This window comes from Microtus oregoni, unplaced genomic scaffold (assembly GCF_018167655.1).
Source record: "Microtus oregoni isolate MIOR12 unplaced genomic scaffold, Mior012 000107F_000, whole genome shotgun sequence".
Lineage (NCBI taxonomy): Eukaryota > Metazoa > Chordata > Mammalia > Rodentia > Cricetidae > Microtus > Microtus oregoni.
Window position 1 is genome coordinate 179,068 of NW_024544722.1, and position 15,215 is coordinate 194,282.

The following is a 15,215-nucleotide window of genomic DNA, read 5'->3' on the forward strand; positions in this document are numbered from 1 at the left end:
TTTAAAAATTAAATAAATCTAGTTTGTGGTTTTAGTTTTAAAATAACTATCATATTTATAACACAGAATCATTGTATGAACACACAGGCACACATACATAGACTTTCTGCATAGTGATTCCCTTCCCTGTGTTTCATTTTTATTTTTAAAAGGAAAAAATACGACTGAAAAAGTTAAAAACCTTTATCTACTTTTTGCTATTTGAAGCATGATCCCTTCAAAATTTATAAAAAATATACCCACTCTTTTTACACAGGCCTGTGTGCATGCATGTGCATTCATGTGTGTGTGCTGGGGATTGAACATAGGAGTTTTTGCATTCAAGGCAAATATGCGACCATTTTATAAACACCATCAAAAACATATCATGGGATATATTTGATGGTTGGTCTCGCAAATCTGTCACCCAAAGTGAAAATAAAATAGTTCTATCTTCGTTCACACAGAGTGCTATAAGTAGTCTGAAACTAATGCATTAGTTTTCCATAGACCACATATGAATACATATAATCATTCAATCAAAATAAAACATAATCTAGAAAGAATGGCAGGACACAAAGTTTATGTTTTGATTGAAAAATTTATAAATTTACATAACCTATCTAAACATATTATGCTTATGTTCTTAAGTAGAAGTTTATTAACAATGCCAGCACGCTATGTTTTTAAGAAGCAGTAATAATATAATTTACTGCTCATTTTGAAATATATATATATATATATATATATTTATCATTGAAATTTCATATCAACTAATATTTCTATCAAGCCTTTTAAATACATATTTCTATTCTAAGACATAATTGGCCTTTTCATTTTACTTTGGCTTGCAATTTCAGAGTACATTAAAAATATATGTAAGCTCAAAAGGCACATCTTTGAAAGTTCAACACCACAGCTTTGAAATTATTTTCAAAAAAAGATCCCTTCTATTGCTTTTATGAAATATATCCTTTGTCCCAGAATACCTTTCTAAATTATAGAAATTAATCTCCCAAGTAATTGACTTTATGTTTCACTTACATGATATCATTAAGTAGTCTTCAGAAGTGCTCTTGACATCATCATCGTCGTCATCATCTTCAGTTTTTATTGTAACAGTAGAACCAGGAACACCACCAGCTGCTTGAATCACAGTTTCTGTATCTGAATTAGTTACAAGAACTTCTTCTGATACCATTGTGGGAGAGTCAACACCTGAAACACAATCTTGAACCACATGTTCCAAATGTCCATCTGGACCAGTAACAAGATCAGCTACAAAAACCTGCTCTGGTACCCTAACGGTTTCTGTAATTAGTTCAGAAGTCAAGATATGATCTCCATCATCTTCTTCTAAATCTTCTTCAATGGCAACATCAGCTTCAAGTACAGCTTCAGGGACAATCACACCTTCTGTTACTACATCAGTCTCTGTAATAATATCAGGCCCATGGACAACTTCGGCTGCAAGGCCATGATCAAGAGTTATCCCATCATCTGTGACAACATCAGAAACTAATACAGCTTCAGGAACTGAAACAACAATATGGTCTCCATCGATATGTGCAGTACCAGCCATTCCAGCCACTACAATACAAACAATTATTCAAAAAAGGGTAAAGTTATTTTATTAATAAAATATTATATTCAATAAATATCTACTTCTATAAAATAGTTTAAGTATGTACTAGATATCTGGAGGAATATAATATATATATAAATAAAACTTAAAAAGCATTGTTGATAATTTAACTGTAATAAAAAAAAATCACTAATTAGGAATTGGGTTAGAGATCAGTGTAAAAAAACCAAAAAAAAAAATGTAAGTTCTTAAAAGTAATTTATTGTCATTTAAAAGCAAAAAAGACATAATAAGATATCACCACACTGTAATTAAAATAACTAAAATAAAAAAACACAGCTGCTGAAGATAGAGAAAAATGTATCTTTTATATGTTTGGGTGAATGTAAAATATTAAGTCATTCAGCGAAAAACAGTTTGGCAGTTTCTGACAAAACTAAACATTCATTTTCTAAACAAAGCAACAATTGCACTCTAGGAAATTTTTCCACAGAAAATGTAAAACATGTTTACACAGAAACTATACTTAAATGTTCAAAACAGTTTATAGTGGCTTTATTCATAATAGTAAAAAATAAACACTTTCCAAATATCAGTCCATCAGCAGATAAATGTTTAGCTAAATCAACGCTGGCACATCCTTATCACAGAGTAACATTTAGTCATAAAGAGGAATAAGGGTACTGATAGAACCAACAACCAGAATAAATCTACGGAAATTTATCTTGACATGGATCTACTACACAAAATGAAGAAAATAAATGACAGATGTGGGTCCATCCTTAAACAATTCACTTAAATCACCCCTTCAGAGGCTAAGAAAAAATTAAAGAGGTGGTGGGAGAGTTAAAGATGTATGTAATACCTAAAGATAAGGTGAAGAGTTAGAAATGGCATTCCCTAGACCACTGTAATCCTTACTCACATAACTGTAGTTACTTGCACTTACCCCCACAAGACAAGTCCTATCAACAATCAGTCAAAGAATGCAAAAGAACTCACAGGGCTCAATCCTTTACTTGTGAACTGCTAGCTATATGGGAGAAAGGGAATTCACTGTCTTTACTTGTATAACCTCTGCTGAGTCCACCAGGTTCCAAAGAATAGCTCTACACCCCAATGCACAATGGCCCAGGATAATCTATGTGAGTCACAGAGTGAAAGAGAGAGATGGACATAAAAACATAATTATTGGGGAGAAGAGTGAACAGAGCTGGTACAAAGTAGGAGGAGGCAAGAGTAATCAGAATGCAAGGGATACATATGTGAAATTGTAAAAAAGTACAAATAAAAAATTTAAAATCCACAAGCCAATGTATGTCCAAACGATAGAAGAAGAACAAGGTATATGGTTTTAGATAACAAAAATTACCTAAAATTTTAATTTTCTGGGTTTGATATTGTACTATTGTTAAATAGGATACCAGCATTGAGGAAAATGAATAAAAAGTATATAAGACCTTAACTATACTATTTTTTCCTACTTTCAATGACTATATATTTGTGAAAAATGAAAGCAAAATGAGAAAAAGAGATACTGTTATAAGTTAATATAACATCATACCACAAAACATATAGCCATAAAATTCCCAAGAAATTCTTTAACTTAAAGAAATTGCTATATCCAAAACCTTAGAATCTTTTAATACCTGATTTTAGAGAAACGAATCTTAACTCATATCAGACTAAGATTTAGCTCGATAATATTAATAAGTTTGCAACTGGGAGAAGATTTTAATTTTTCTCTTGAGTAGCATGGTAGGCACCAGCTCCCACTTCCATTGTAAATACTGTAAGAGAATAGATTCTCTTCACGAGGAATTTTAAGTTCTGCTACCCTGAGGTGGTACAATAAATTAAGAGTTTGTCTCCCGGTTCAGATTCGGTCCCAGCGCCCTATGTTCATAGCAGTATTATTTGTAATAGCCAGAACCTGGAAACAACCTAGATGCCCTTCAATGGAAGAATGGATGAAGAAAGTATGGAATATATACACGCTAGAGTACTACGCTGCGGTAAAAAACAATGACTTCTCGAATTTTGCATGCAAATGGATGGAAATAGAAAACACTATCCTGAGTGAGGTGTCCCAGACCCAAAAAGATGAATATGGGATGTACTCACTCATAATTGGTTTCTAGCCATAAATAAGGACCACGGAGTCTACAATAGGTGAACCTAAAGAAGCTAAGGAAGAAGGTGAACCGAAGGAAAAACATATAGTTGTCCTCTTCGCTAAGGGAAGTAGACCAAATTTCCGGGGAGAAAATGGGATCTTGGGGGGGGGGGTGGGATGGGGGTAAGGGGAGATGGGGAGAGAAAAGGTAGAAGGGAAGGAGGGGGGACCTGGGAAACGGGAGAATTGGGATAAAGGAAAGGTGGATAGGGGAGCACGGAACCACAATTCTTAGTTAAGGGAGCCACTTTAGGGTGGGCAAGCGACTTGACCCTAGAGGGGCTCCCTAGTGCCCAAGATGAGGTTCCCAGTTAGTTCCTTGGGCAGCTGAGGATTGGGAACCTGAAATGACCCTATCCTAGAGCAATACTGACGAATATCTTGCATATCATCATAGAATCTTCATCTGGTGATGGATAGAGATCGAGACAGTGACCCACACAGGAGCACTGGACTGAGCTCCCAAGGTCCCAAGGAGGAGCAGAAGGAGGGAGAACATGAGCAAAGAATTCGGGACCACGAGGCGTGCATCCACCCACTGAGACAGAGGAGCTGATCTACGGGGAGCTCACCAAGGCCAGCTGGACTGTGACCGAAAAAGCATGGGATAAAACCGGACTCTCTGAACATGGCGAACAATGAGGGCTGATGAGACACCAAGGACAATGGCAGGGGGTTTTGATCCTACTTAATGTGCTGGCTTTGTGGGAGCCTAGCCAGTTTGGATGTTCACCTTCCTAGATATGGACGGAGAGGACCTAGGACTTAACACAGGGCAGGGAACCTGGACTGCTCTGTGGACTGGAGAGGGAGGGGGAGAGGAGTGGGGGGAGGGGGAGAAGGGTGGGAGGAGGGGGAGAAGGGTGGGAGGAGGGGGAGAAGGGTGGGAGGAGGGGAAGGGAAATGGGAGGCTGGGAGGAGGTGGAAACTTGTTTTTTGTTTATGTTTTTTTTTCTTCTTTTCGCAATAAAAAAAAAAGAGTTTGTGGGTCTACTTATAATGCATTATCTATATGAAATGCACCAGTACATAGCCTGTACATAAACACTAGGACATACACATATACACCAATACATCTACGTAATGATTACTTTCTTATAAAATACTATCTGGAAAAAATGTAAAGTAGGCACTACAATGCTCACTACTTATAATCAATTCATCAGGATGTTAATTAAAGCTGGAAACCAGTTTCTACCATTAATGATAAAAGCTAAGAATGAAAAGAAAACTGATTTTCAGAGGTCTTGGGAATAATTACTATTATTTTACTGATTTTTGAGACAGAGCCTCATGCAGTTTAAGTTGGCCTCAAACTGGTTATGTAGTCAAGGGTGACCTGGAACTCATAGTTGACCTGACTCTGCCTCAGGAGTTCCGGAATTACAGGCACATGCCAACACACCCATCCTTCCTTTCAACTATTCTAAATTCTTCTCAACATTCTTCTGTTTTCACCTAAATCCTAAATTACATCAAAAGAACATAACAACAGACATGCCAAAATAGACACCAGGCTTCAAACCTACACAAGGAGCTACCTTAAACTAAAAAATGTTCAAAGTGGGAGAAATAGTCTTCCTCAAGAAAGAGCACACCCACTGCTTATCCAATACCAAATAGTCAAGCCTGAAAACATATATACAAGTAGTATTTTATAGACTAAGTAGGTTATACTTAGAAACATACATGTATGAAAAATATTTATCAATATACATCAATGAGAAAAGACGCCATGAATTTGAAATAAAGTAAGCAGGGATCTAGGAGACGGGTCAGGAGAGAGGAAAGAGAAGGAAAAAATTATATATTATCTCAAAAATAAAAGAAAAAAGAACATAACCACAACCCTACAAAACTGGTAGACAAATAGAATATGAATTTAAAAAGTATTTTTTCTCGTTTTTTACTCCAGAAAATTAAGAGATGAGGACAGAGTAGAGTTTCAAGTCTCACATTTATCCAGACTAGAAATGATAGCTTTAGCAAAGAAAATTAAATATTAAGTCTATTAAATTCCTAATAATGGGATGCTATATATGTAAATGTTAAGATTACTATTTCATAAAATTGTTTTTACAGATCAATAATTTAATATTCAGGAAATCCTAATTATTTCAAAGTATTCTTGGAGATTAGTTTGATTTATGATTAGACAGGGGGAAAAGATGGAAGGCTAGAATAATGCTAGTGCTAGCCTATGCTCAAAAGCTCAGATTAAACTGGCTAAGCTGATTCTAAGAAAATAAATGATTCAAAGTTCACCTAGCCTAGAATAGGTAAAAATCCATCAAACCTAAACCAAAATGAAGCTAAATATACTTGTTTACCCTGATTATACTTCTTTAAACTGAACCAAAGACCTTAAAGAATCTAGACCAAGAACTAATGAGTACTGCAAAATAACGTCAAATTACTCAGACTAAAAAGATCCATAATTTTGCTTTCTTATCAGTTCATCTGTTACATTTCATTAAATTCCAAAACCAAATTTATTTACTCAGCTATAAATGAGCTGTACTTCCTTAAAAATGTCATTTATTCAGATACACATAGGTAATATTTATTATTCGCTAACAATGCATTAAGCAACCTTATACTATATATGTGTGTGAGAGAGAGCATATACACGCATATATAAAAATCTCATTTAATCCTCAAATTAAGTGTGAGTGTTTTCTCCATTTTTATGAAGAAAATATATTTGTCTTTAAAAATGTATTTATTACTGCTGTGCATATAAAATACGGGTAGAACCCCAAAGGACAACTTTGTGGAGTTGCTTCTCTCCATTAACCTGTAATTATCAGGTTGTTGTTGAGCTTTCATGGTAAGTACTTCACCTGGTAAACCATCTCGCTAGCCACCCCAAATTATATTTTAGAGAGGTTAGCTCTATTCATCCTTTGACTCAGGGTTGTAGTATTATTTTCTTCTTCTTCTACTCTCCTAAGAGGAAAAGTTTTGTTTCTTATCCTAGATAAGTTTTAAAAGAGAGATTTATAAAATTAAGCAAATAGGACAATACTACAATAATATTTTGAGAAGAATTAAAAGAGCTAGCACATAGAAACTCATTTAAATGTTATTTTAACATTTATTTAGTAGTACCTAATGGCATGAAGAACTTATCTTACTAGTTAAAAAATTACATAGGATTCTTTCAGATGTGAATCAATGAGATAAACATACAACAACAAACGGTAAATTCTGACAAAGTACTTTCTATTTTGTGAGGATTTCTTCAAATGTTATCTAGCACCACATTGGAGTGACAGCAAAGAAAAATTCTTAACAGCCTGTCTTTGGCTAGTATATAAGGCCATTTTGCTTTATAAGTTTCAAAGCAACACTTACCTTTCCAACACTAAAATCTTAAACAACTATTAAACTCAATGCCACTGACTGTAAGGTGAATCTCTGTTCTCAAACATCAGCAAAACTATTATATGACATAATATTATAAACTTTTAAATCTTAACAATCCTTCAAAAGAAATTGATTTAGTAACTTGTAAATTAATTCTTTCAATTTTCTATACAATATTCATCTCATAGTCTCAAATGAGAACCTTACAGAATTTGGAGACCTTGTGACACATAGCTGTATAACTTCAAAAAATTCAAAATCTATTTACAAATGGAAACCTAACATATTCTAGAACAGCACAATCACAAACCATAAATCAATAAATGAGTAGACACTACTCATATTAGCAACTCTTGATTTCACTATAATTAAGAATAACAGTATTATCACAATATAAAAATTCAGTAGGGATTGAACTACCCATTTCAATTTAAAAGATCATGAAAATGGAATTTAAGATAACTTATCATTTAAAAACACAACTAAGCAGTTGAATCATGAATAGGTATATAACAAAATACAGTAGCTCTCTAATTTTTTTCTGACATAGAAACATTTACTTCATTAGTTCACTTTAGAGAATACTTATATAACTATGACAATGCCAACTAAAATTGGAAGTAGTTTGCAAACCTTCCCATCTTCTCACTCCTTCCTTAAACAAGGAATGTATCAAATGAAAACATTTCTTCCAGCTATGTGATAATACAGCATTTGGTAATAAAAGAGTTATGTGTTATAACATAAATGGCACATGAAAATGTGTTAAAGTAAAAGAAGCCACGCATTAAAGGCCATACATTACATGATTGTATTTATAGGAACTCTTCAGAATAGGTAAATCCATAAATTGAATTACTAGTTGTTAAGAACTGGTGGAGAAGCCGGGCAGTGGTGGCGCACTCCTTTAATCCCAGCACTCGGGAGGCAGAGGCAGGCGGATCTCTGTGAGCTCGAGACCAGCCTGGTCTACAAGAGCTAGTTCCAGGACAGGCTCCAAAACCACAGAGAAACCCTGTCTCGAAAAAACCAAAAAAAAAAAAAAAAAAAGAACTGGTGGAGAAAGAAGGAATAGGCAGTAACTGCTAACAAGTATGTGAAATTTTGTTTCATTTTTATATTTTTAAAATTTTGAGATTATAATTTTTAGTATAATATATATATCTGAAAATTGGCCGGGCTGGGCGGTGGTGGAGCATGCTTTTAATCCCAGCACTCAGGAGGCAGAGGCAGGCAGATCTCTGTGAGTTTGAGGCCAGCCTGGTCTACAAGAGCTAGTTCCAGGACAGACTCCAAAGCCACAGAGAAACCCTGTCTCGAAAAAAAATGGCTGGTAATCACTGCAGAATTCTCAAAGTGTACTAAAATGCAGAATTATAAGCTTTAAAATGGTGGATGAAGAGATGGTTAAGCAGTTAAGAACGCCTGCTGCTCTTCCTTAAGGCCCGAGTTCAGTCCCAGCCCTCATCAGGTGGCCTATAACTGCCTGTAACACAACTCCAAAGGATCTGACATCATCTTCTGACTTTCAGAACCAACATGCATGTGGCATACATGCGTATACAATACATATAACTACAAATAAAAATAACTACTTTAAATATAAAATTTAAAAGGGGTTAATGGTATGACATATGAATTATTTTTAATGAAAAAGAAAAAAGTTGTAGCTTCTATTTCCCAAGCAACTAAAAATAAATAAAGTATTACATACAAGAAAAACTCAAGCTACTGAGGAAGTTACAAAGTTGACATTGAAAATGAAAATTTGTTTAGTATATTGAAATTCAAATATCCCTCTGGTCTATAACCAAAATTGAAACATAAGTGGTTTTAGCATTTTAAAGTTTATAAACTCTCCAGACAAGTATTTTAAGGACTAAAAAATAAATCTGTATATTTAACCTTGTTTCCTTTCATCTATAGTTCTTTCTATGTCACTTTTTTATCATTACTGTGATTTAAACATGAGAGGAGAATTTTAAAGATTCGTTTTGGCTCACAGTTTCAGAAATTTCCACCTGTTTCCATTATTAAGGGACTGAAGTGAGAGAGGCTGAACATCACAGCAGGGAGCATGTAGTAGAGCTAACCTCCTGGAGAAAAGGAAACAGAAGGAGACTATGCCTGTGATAGCAGGCATTCTCCTATTTTACTGCATCTAGGTCCCTAGTCTGTTAGATGGTGATGCCTACTTATAAGGTAAGTGTAAAAAATACCCAATCATCGGCTTTAGTAACTATTTAAAATCTTCTCACACCAATCAAGTCACCAACCAAGATTAACTATTACAATTCTTCTACTTTTTTACCCATCCCAAATCATTTCTAAATCATTCATAAACAAGAAAGCCCACTCATCTTTTAGAAGAATAAATCAATGGCTTCTTTATATGTCACCTTAACAATCATCTCAATCCTTACTAAATTCAACCTTGAGGTACCCAGATGTATTTATCTGACAAATGTCAAAGAATCACAGAACTCAAGAGAACCTCAACGTCCTCATTATAAAAGTGGATCAGTAATTCAGTCAAGTTCATAACCTAGATAACATCACTATCAAGACTAGAATACAGTTCCTCTAATCCTTAAAACTGAGAACTTTAAAATAGGGCAGCAAATGGCATATTAAATCACACTGAGAATAGTAGCAGCATTTTCTTAGGCAAGCAAAGTATCACTAGTTCTATTTGCCCATCGCTGATTTCAACTTCATTAATTCCACATGACCCTATAGGTTCTGTGTTTTTTTTAACAACTGTTTATCATTTCTGTTTTCTACTTTAAATCCTACCTCATCTTCAATTGTTAAGATCCGATCCTTGTATCTTTTAATTTGGACACCATTACCTCCTTTAAAATTCACACCAATCTTCCCAAAATTTAGTTTCTTTCTAGACTATCAATGTAGTCTTAACATATTCATCAAAATTATTACTGTTTTAAGGCCACTGAAAAAACTGGGCATAGAAGTAAGGAATCTTTTATTAGAGCAAAAAAGGGAAAAGGTGGTGGGCTGTAAAAATTGCTCAGTGGTTAATTAAGAGTATTTTCTGCCCTCTTAGAGGTCCTGCTTTCAGTTCCAAGTACCCATATGTCAGACAGCCTACAGCCACCCTTAACTCTGGCACCAGGAGAGCCAATGCCTGCTTTAGGAGTCTGTTGTGGACACCTACACACATGTGGCACATATGTGCACACACACAGACACGTGTGTGAATCTTTTTAAAAAGAGGTGTTATTTTGTTGGTGTAACTTTGAGGAAGTGATATCTGAACATAATTACCAAATCTATGATTTACCTTTATCTCTTTATAATCATCTTAATCCTTTGTTTGATAGAAGCACATCACTCTCTAGCTTCATGAACAATGCAACTTAAAGCACATTTTAGACAGCTGATTTAACATTTTCTACATCTGAAAATTATTATATACTATCACATGATACAAATAAGCACTTATGTATAGAGTTTTTCATTTCTCATAAAATACTATCTTTATATACCAAGTTCCTTTATCTCAAACTTCTTACAAATTATATGATCTTAAATATACTATTTATATATGCCTTTATGAAAATTTGCTGTACAATTTTCCTAGTGAATGAATATTTCAGTGTAGTTCTATTTCCTTGTTAATTTTAATACATTCTTACTTTATAATCATAAGATACAACAAAGAAAATGCTTTACCAAAATCCTGCATAATCATGGTATGGGCCATCCTAGCATCTGAAGTGTGCAATCCAAGACTTCCACCACCTGAATCCATATTTAGCAAAGTTCATTCACAAATATCTGTAAAATAAATGGTTTGAAAAACAGTTTAAATACATTTACCTCCAAATCAGTTGTTTTGAGAAAAATAGAAAATATGCCTTACAACCAGGTTTGCAAGGCTCATTATAAAAGAAAAGAAAAACCCCAAATTGCTTAGTTGCTTTATGTGAGAACTAGACACAAAAGAGGTAAGTGGAAGTAAAGCCAAGCTAATGGAAAATGAGGCACAGTGATGGTGATGATCCATAGGAATGTGATAAAAAAAAAAAACAAGGAAAAGAACAAAACTGCAAGACTGAGGTCCAGTTAAAATATACGTAATAAAGAAAAAGAATAAGATGAGGACAGATTACTAGTTGGTATGTTTGTTTATACATTACTAGAGGACTCAGATGTCTAGATTTAGTGAGTTTCATCCAGTAGCTCTCATCCATTTCTTCCACACCCAGATCAGCCCTGCAGCGGAGCTCTGCAGATATTGTATTCACCTCTGGCTCCGGGGCTCTACTTATAATGCAAAATGTTCTATCACAAGTTTCCCCGGAGTTCTTTGAACCAGTAAGGACTTCTGGCCTCACTCTACTACAGTCTCTTGTCTCACAGTTTTGAGGAATCATGAAACATGACTGCTTCCTAAATATGGTAAAGATAAAATCAATCACATACAAACATTTAGCATTGCTTCTTTCATTTGCTTGCAATTGTACAACTGATATTTTCCAGTAATGATTAATAAAATCTTGCTATTCTATGGAAGTTTTTAAAGCAATAGCTCAACCTGTTTCATTCTCTATATTAAGACAATCAGACATATTGGAACAGAAAGCCAGATGTTGCCACTCAATATAATACTTATAATTGCATATATGCATTGCCTCAGCAATAAGAGATTCTAACCAAACAACCAAAATTGTGTGAATTTTAAAAGGTACTTGTTATTTTCACTCAGAAGTGTTTGTTAAAATGAGACATATTACACTAGGGCTATGTCCTTAATGAAAATTTTAGAACGAGGCCACCCAAAGTAAGTACTGGGGTATGGCTAAGCATTTTCCCTTGCTGTGATGTTCTCTAGCTACCCAACAGGCAGAAGAATCATGAGAACAAACGCCGTATTAAATGTCTGAGTTGTATACTTTCTACACAAAAATAATCTTTATCAGTGGCTAATTTTTTCTATGTATCAAAATAATGAGGTCAATTATGTAGGGACAAAAGTAGATATTTGAGAGGACGTTTTAGGTCTATTTTGCCTTTCTTTCCAATTACTATGTTTTTGTCTTGCTGTCATCCAAGATAAGGACAAAAGGCCAAATGAGTACACCATAAATTACCTGTATAACCATACATTTAAGTAAAAATGCTGTAAGGATTTATTTTTGACACTTTAAAGTACTATGCAGACTTCAATTTTATCATTTGATTTCTTTATCATATAACTAAAACAATAGTTACAAATGTTATTCTATGGTTTTAAATTTTTGTAATTAGTAAAAAAAAAGAATAGGTAATTTGCTAATCACCTTTGCACAAGTGAGTTGAAGAAACTGTAGATTTCCTTACAGACTGAAAAGTGAATTTTGCAAAATTTCTTTTTATTTTGGTCCTTCAAAACAACGCATTTTCTCTGGGGAAATGTTCTTTACCTATTATGAAAATACAAATTAGATGCGTCAAGACATTTTTAAGCAAATCGCTCTTACACAACTTAAGAATGTTTTTCTCTACTCTTCAAACTTGTAAGGTGAGGTTGTGAAAGCTCACCTGTTCAAATCTGTGTTTATCTAAAAAGCAGCCAGGACACTACCAGATACCCCCCCCCAAAAAAAAAAACCCTGTAGTATAAAAATATCACATTTAGAATTCGACTGCTTAAGGCAAAATCTTCTTTACTTCGGATTTTTAAAACACCTTCACTTGGAAAGTAAAGAACAACTAAGGGCAAGGTGTATTTTTGCCAAATCCATACAGAAAATTCTGCTCTAACACTCAATAAAGTGTGAAAATTACAACATACTGGGCAAATATTATGGGAAGTGCCACACTGAATAAATAGCACAGAGATAAAGTGCAATACTTTTTCACCTATAGGAAGTTTCAATAAGATCAATACTAAACAATGTAAAGGAACAGCAGTATGGTGGTTAATAACCAATAGGCAGGTAAGCTGCTCAGTCTTCTCAAGAGTGTATGTACCACACAAGGTTATCGAACAGAGAACAACCAAGCAACTATGCTTCAAGTAAACATCCCTCTATCAATACACGAGAAACAGAAAACACACACAAAAAAAATCAAATTTTACTCTCATCTGCCTCTTCTAAACAGCTCTTTCAGGGGCAAGCTGCTCCGTGATGTCAACAGGGCGAGGGGCAGAAGAGAAATGGTAAGGCGGCTGAGCGAGAGAATGGGAAAGTAGTATTTGCAGAGATAGACAAAGGAGCCCTGGCAAGTAGCAATATTGCAGCTTTGGACGCAGCACTCTTCCCGCAGAAGTCTCCCTTTCCCACGACCGTGCCAAGTTTCAATCATTTCCAGCAGAAGGCACACACGTGCCCTCTCCGGTGTCGCCCAGCCCGCTGATGTTCAAGCGAACGAGAACAAGAGAGCCTTGGCAGCGGAGAGGTGAGAGCCGGCCGAGGAGGAGTCCCCCGCGTCGCCCTCCCTGCTCTCCCGCGGCGCAGCGGTCACCGGCGGGCGCTGCCCCCACCCCACCGCCCGTCGCCCCTCGCTCCCGCCGCTCCGCCGTACGTGGGAGCCCAGCGCCAAGCAAAATGGTGGTATTGGAGGCAGCCGCGGCGACGGCTGCGGCAGACAGCACCAGGCACCCCCCACCCAGCCGGGCTCTGACGGCTTCGGATCCCCGCTCCCTCCCACGCCCGGCCCCGGGCCACTTCCCTGGCCGTGCCCCGTTAGCCCTCGGGCGTGCCGAAAGCTCCGGGCAACCGCCGTCGCCGCCAGCGGGCGAGTTGGCGCGGCGACACGGGGCGCGGGCGAGGGGATCATGGAGGGGGGTCGCTAAGGAAAAATGTCGAGGGGACGCCGCACTCTCCACCGTTTTGTTTTCCGCCATTTTCCTGTCACCCTAAACCACCGACGGCCAAAACGACGGCTCTGGCTCCCCCGGGAAGCTCCGGTCTAGGAGAGGAGGGGGCTGCCCGGGGAAGAGACCCTCACTCCCCCCAACGTTTCTCTGACCTCCGATGGCGGCGGAGGAGGAAGCGGGGACTCCGGCGGCTGTGGGGAAAGCTCGGGGACTAGACGCCACTTCCATTGTTCCCTTCGCCCTCCCCGAGACGCTGGGTGGGAGCCTCTCCCCTCGCGGAGACACGCGGAGCGTGGCAGAGCCGACGCTCCCGAGTTTCTCCTCAGGAGTCTCCTTACCTGTCACCGCCGCCGCCGCGGGACCGCCACTGCCACCGCCTTCGCCGCCGCCGCCAGTCAGACTGAGGCCGCTCTCGCCGCTGCCGCGGGGGGCGGCAGCTGTGGACCTGGAAGGTCCGAGCTTTCGGGTTTCCGAGGTTCCGCAGCCCGAGCCAATCACAAGCTACTCTGCGTCTGGGAGGCGCGCCGCCTTGTCCTGCTTTATAGCGCCGCTACAAGCTGAGGTTGCATTACGTCACGCAACCCTTGCTGCAGGGTAGGGGGCCAAGGGGGGGGGAGGCGCGCACGCGCGCGCCGCGCCACCCTCCCGCCCGCCCGCCCGCCCGCCTGCAGACCGCGGAGCCCGCTCTGGGTTTGTGCTCTGAGACCCCACGGACTTGCTGCGAAGACTAAGCTGCCGCTGGAGGAGTCCGAGTGCGCAAGCTCGGATCTTGGGACGTCCCTGAGGAGTTTCCGTGGGAAGATTTTGTTTTCTAGGTTTCCTAAAGGAGGCAAAGAGAACGAGGGAAAAAGCTGAATGTCCAGTAGATGGGGGCTTGCCTTTTAAAAAGTGTGTGTGTGTGTGTGTGTGTGTGTGTGTGTGTGTGTGTGTGTGTGTGTGTGTGTGTGTGTGTGTGTGTCTGTGTGTCTGTGTGTCTGTGTGTGTGTGTGTGTGTCTGTGTGTGTGTGTGTGTGTGTGGTGTGGGAGTGTGTGAGAGTGTGGTGTGTGTGGGAGTGTGTGGTGTGTGGATGTGTATATTCTACCCTGGAGGACCGGACCAATTAGGCTGACCACGGAGATAATGCCTCTCCAGCAATAAAACCTATATATGTTTTACAAGTTTCCTCCACCCTCCCCTCCATCCTGTCATAATAAAGATAATTTGAGGAAGAAAGTAAAACATTTTTTAAAAATTAAAAATGCAATTTTAAAATGGAAGAAAAGGTAACACAAAAAAA

At 37.9% G+C, this 15,215-nt stretch overlaps 1 protein-coding gene across 6 annotated transcripts in view; it reads right to left on the bottom strand.

Moving 5' to 3' along the window:
• Window positions 1–14,430, bottom strand: part of LOC121443429 (zinc finger protein 711) — a 30,192-nt gene extending 15,762 nt beyond the window's left edge. For 3 of the 6 annotated variants that reach the window (XM_041645184.1, XM_041645179.1, XM_041645185.1), the window contains exons 1-4: window positions 14,277–14,430; window positions 12,416–12,538; window positions 10,806–10,910; window positions 1,024–1,569 (exon numbers count right to left, since the gene is read on the bottom strand). In XM_041645184.1, coding sequence (XP_041501118.1) covers window positions 1,024–1,569; window positions 10,806–10,884 — 625 coding nt within the window. In that variant the 5' untranslated portion in view covers window positions 10,885–10,910; window positions 12,416–12,538; window positions 14,277–14,430. Of the gene's footprint in view, window positions 1–1,023; window positions 1,570–10,805; window positions 10,911–11,267; window positions 11,377–12,415; window positions 12,539–14,276 lie in introns of those variants that run through there. The other 3 variants (XM_041645181.1, XM_041645183.1, XM_041645182.1) reach the window with 3 other exon arrangements.
• Window positions 14,431–15,215: the final 785 nt, after the last annotated feature.